Source organism: Chlorocebus sabaeus, unplaced genomic scaffold (assembly GCF_047675955.1).
Source record: "Chlorocebus sabaeus isolate Y175 unplaced genomic scaffold, mChlSab1.0.hap1 unalloc_scaffold_114, whole genome shotgun sequence".
Lineage (NCBI taxonomy): Eukaryota > Metazoa > Chordata > Mammalia > Primates > Cercopithecidae > Chlorocebus > Chlorocebus sabaeus.
The window spans coordinates 88,995-93,134 of record NW_027326902.1 but is presented as its reverse complement, the minus strand read 5'-3'; the positions used below and the strand labels follow the sequence as shown (position 1 = coordinate 93,134).

The 4,140-nt window shown below is 54.9% G+C and overlaps 1 protein-coding gene across 6 annotated transcripts; it reads left to right on the top strand.

The window, feature by feature from the left end:
• Positions 1–1,474: 1,474 nt before the first annotated feature.
• On the top strand, positions 1,475–3,627 carry LOC119624812 (tubulin beta-8 chain-like). 6 transcript variants are annotated; one of them, XM_073013953.1, is made up of 5 exons: positions 1,475–1,531; positions 1,780–1,888; positions 1,966–2,076; positions 2,564–2,589; positions 2,662–3,627. In XM_073013953.1, the coding sequence occupies exons 1-5, from the start codon at positions 1,475–1,477 to the stop codon at positions 3,625–3,627; spliced, it is 1,269 nt and encodes a 422-aa protein (XP_072870054.1). The 6 variants fall into 6 exon arrangements, with proteins under 6 accessions (XP_072870054.1, XP_072870057.1, XP_072870053.1 ...); XM_073013956.1 differs by lacking the exon at positions 2,564–2,589 and having other exon boundaries at positions 1,966–2,050; positions 2,682–3,627; XM_073013952.1 differs by having other exon boundaries at positions 2,564–3,627.
• The last annotated feature ends 513 nt before the right edge of the window (positions 3,628–4,140 follow it).

Genomic DNA, 4,140 nt, shown 5'->3' with positions numbered 1-4,140 from the left:
CTCCTGACCCCAAGGGCTTTTCCATACAACAGCATTCAGATTTCAAGCTTGTTAGAATGCTGCTTTGCTGCCAGAAAGTGACTATAATTAATTGCAGAGGACATCAAAAGAGAGACTGACCATGTAAAAGGAAATGCCCTTGTAGATGCCACAGCCAAGGCCCCTGCACTGAGAGGGCCAATGAAGCTTATGGGCGTGCTGGTCAGCATGCATAGAACTGGGCCAGAATACTCTGAAGAAGAACAAAAATGGGCCAGGGATTGCATTTCAGTCCAGGGCCCCTCTGGCTGGCTGAAGGATGGTAATAAATTACTAATGCCAAGTACCAATCATACAAATATAATTCAGCACTTTCCTGATTCTTTTCACCCTAGAAGAGATTATTTGTTTCTGTTAATGTCTCATTTGTTTATGGGGTAAATCTTTTCAAGACACTAAAACAGGTGTCTCAGCACCGAGAGCTCTGTGCCTGACATGACCCAAACGGCCAGCAATTTTCTCCTTCTCCAGTTAAACCTGTTCAAAATGAGGAACCTATCCAGGTGAGAACTGGAAACTCTAATTTACTCAGCTGCCTTTCTGCAGGAGATTCAAATATTTGCTAATGCTCACTGATACCTTTGCTGGTTAGATCGAGGCATTCCCCACCCCATCTGAAAAATGTTTACCAGAAGAAATAACTCCTCAGTTTGGGTCATCTAAAAGCCTGCAAAGTGACAAGGGCTCATCTTTCACAGCAGGTGTATCCCAACACCTATCCTCAGCTTGAAGAATCCAATATGACCTTCACTCTGCATGGAGACCGTGGTCCTCTGGAAAGGTGAAAGGGCTGATCCCACTCTAAAGAAGACTCAGCTAAATCAGAGGCCTGACTATGTCTAACACCCATAGCTTACTGTGGGTTTGAACTGCTCCAAAGTCAAACTTATAATGAAGTCCTGACTATCTCTAACACCCATAGCTTACTGCAGGTTTGAACTGCTCCAAAGTCAAACTTATAATGAAGTCCTGTTAACATAGGGAAGGCCTTTCCTAACCACAGATCTCCTAATAGATGAAAAGACTCATCAATTACAAAAATATGTCATCCATCTAGGGCAGGTGCAAGGCACTCTGTGAGTATGGAAACTAGAGTCCTCCCCTCCCACATGGGAGGAAAATTCAGTTTCAGGTCAGCTAGGGATTTAGTCTTAGTAAAGACGTGGAAGGAAGTTCTCCAGCTGACCAGCTTTCCCCAGCGTGGAAGGGACCACAGCAGGGACACCTGAGCTCCCCAACAGACGTTCAACGCCAAGGGATTCACAGGTGGGTACACCTGTGTGCAAGTAAAGCTGTTGCTTATTCTGGGAGCCCGATGCGAGGCTGGGGGAGGTGGGCGCGGGGCTATTTCAGCGTTGGCAGAGGGCGGGCTGGGTCACTGCGCGTCTACTCCTCCTCCTCGCGTCTCTCCTGCCGCCCTGATCCCGCCTTAGCCATGCGGGAGATCGTGCTCACGCAGGCCGGGCAGTGCGGGAACCAGATCAGCGCCAAGGTTGGCAGCGGGGGCTCTGAGGGCCCAGCTCGGGCCTGCGGGTGGCCGGGGAAGGTGTTGGCAGTGGTGGGGGCGGGGGCGGGTCCCTGCCGGGGACGCGGTGGGACTGGGCGGCTGGCGAGGCGGCCAGGGTGGACCCAGGGACACGGCGGCCTAGGGATGGGGGTGCGGATGAGGGTGGGGGTGGGAGAGGAGCTGGGGCACCCCCATGACTGGCCCTGGCCTGTCCGGCCCCTCCCGTCTCGCAGTTCTGGGAGGTGATCTCGGACGAACACGCCATCGACTCCGCGGGCACCTACCACGGGGACAGCCGCCTGCAGCTGGAGCGCATCGATGTGTACTACAACGAGGCCTGCGGTGAGACCCCCGACCTTCCCCACCGCCCTCCTGGGAACGCGGCCCTCCCCTCGCTCATGCCCTCCCGCCCCTCTCAGGTGGCAGGTACGTGCCCCGCGCTGTGCTGGTGGATCTGGAGCCGGGCACCCTGGACTCTGTGCGCTCGGGGCCTTTCGGGCAGATCTTCAGGCCGGACAACTTCATCTTCGGTGAGCTGTGGGCGAGGACTGGGGTGCGGCTTCTTAGCCAGGGCCACTCAAAATCTAGGCGTGCCCCAAGGTCATGGCCGTGGGAACCGTGGATCCAGGGCCCCTGAACACCCTCCTATCCTCCCAGTCGCTCCATCTGCCTCCTAAAGAGGCTTTGGGAGGAAGGCCCAGGTGTCTCCTCAAGGTGAAGAGCTACTGATGTCAACTCCCTGCAGGGAGCTGAGCTGGGACCGTAGCTACTGCCTTCCCAGAAAATGGGCAGGAGCCACTTACAGGGAGGTCTGTCAGCCTGTCTCAGGCTTGACTCCTGACTTAATTTCTAACAGGGAGGCTGCTGTCCTGTAACTCTGGGGGAGGGGTTTCATTTGCTCCACCTGTAGGGAGAACGATGCGCTCACCTCACATGACACTTGGCCCTTTTTGCATTATGGTGACCACTAATGACCATATACCTGGCCATCGAGTGACTGGCTGTACTGTCTTACAGGTCAGAGTGGGGCCGGAAACAACTGGGCCAGGGGGCACTACACGGAAGGTGCGGAGCTGATGGAGTCAGTGATGGACGTTGTCAGAAAGGAGGCTGAGAGCTGTGACTGCCTGCAGGGTTTCCAGCTGACCCACTCCCTGGGTGGGGGGACGGGGTCTGGGATGGGTACCCTTCTGCTCAGTAAGATCCGGGAGGAGTACCCAGACAGGATCATAAACACATTCAGCATCCTGCCCTCGCCCAAGGTGTCAGACACGGTGGTGGAGCCCTACAACGCCACCCTCTCCGTCCACCAGCTCATAGAAAATGCAGACGAGACCTTCTGTATAGACAACGAAGCGTTATACGACATCTGTTCCAGGACCCTGAAACTGCCCACGCCCACCTACGGTGACCTGAACCACCTGGTGTCTGCCACCATGAGCGGGGTCACCACGTGCCTGCGCTTCCCAGGCCAGCTGAATGCTGACCTGCGGAAGCTGGCCGTGAACATGGTCCCGTTTCCCCGGCTGCACTTCTTCATGCCCGGCTTTGCCCCCCTGACCAGCCGGGGCAGCCAGCAGTACCGGGCCCTGACGGTGGCTGAGCTTACACAGCAGATGTTTGACGCCAGGAATATGATGGCCGCGTGTGACCCCCGTCATGGCCGCTACCTAACGGCGGCTGCCATTTTCAGGGGTCGCATGCCCATGAGGGAGGTGGATGAACAAATGTTCAACATTCAAAATAAGAACAGCAGCTACTTCGCTGACTGGCTCCCCCACAACGTCAAAACAGCCGTCTGTGACATCCCACCCCGGGGGCTAAAAATGTCAGCCACTTTCATTGGGAACAACACAGCCATCCAGGAGCTCTTCAAGCGTGTCTCAGAGCAGTTTACAGCAATGTTCCGGCGCAAGGCCTTCCTCCATTGGTATACGGGCGAGGGGATGGATGAGATGGAATTTACGGAGGCAGAGAGCAACATGAATGACCTGGTTTCTGAGTATCAACAGTATCAGGATGCCACAGCTGAGGAGGAGGAGTTTGAGGAATATGCTGAGGAAGAGGAGGAGGAGGTCTAGAACTTTCCTTTTCTAGGTAAAGGGGGGAAGCAGTGTAGATTCTTTACTGTGTTCTGACTGCCATGTGTCACTACGCACTTGTTTGTGTCTTCACCTCTCCTCCTGCATTTTAAAGCATTTTTATAGTATACGATTTTGCCGAATAAAGTATTCTCATAGTATCTGGCTTCACCTCCAACTTCTATCTATGGGCCCCCCTCCGGCTACGGCTGCCAGGTGTGCACGGTTGTCCTGCAAGGCTGAAGCTGTCTGGGTTTGTCGAGTGCCCAGGAACAAGCATTCCAGTGGCTCCAGGAGGGGTGGGCATGGGCTGTGGACATGGCAGGCAGGCTTCACATGAACTTGGGGATGCCCTGGGCCTTGGGCAGCTACGTGGTGGAAAACCTGTTCTGAAGGCAAGCCTTGGCTTATCCCATGTTCCAGACTTCTAGGGGACCAGCTTGCCCTGTTTCTTGAACCCTAAAAGTGGTCAGTGACCCTGGTGGGCAATGTCCCCAAAGTCCCATCTCAGGG

What these genes read in the sequence shown, in the direction of transcription:
- LOC119624812 (XM_073013952.1), top strand. Translation starts at nt 1,475, where the DNA reads ATGCGGGAGATCGTGCTCACGCAGGCCGGGCAGTGCGGGAACCAGATC. An exon ending in GGAACCAGATCAGCGCCAAG is followed by an intron (nt 1,532 to 1,779) that starts GTTGGCAGCGGG and finishes CCCGTCTCGCAG; the next exon opens with TTCTGGGAGGTGATCTCGGA. An exon ending in GTACTACAACGAGGCCTGCG is followed by an intron (nt 1,889 to 1,965) that starts GTGAGACCCCCG and finishes CGCCCCTCTCAG; the next exon opens with GTGGCAGGTACGTGCCCCGC.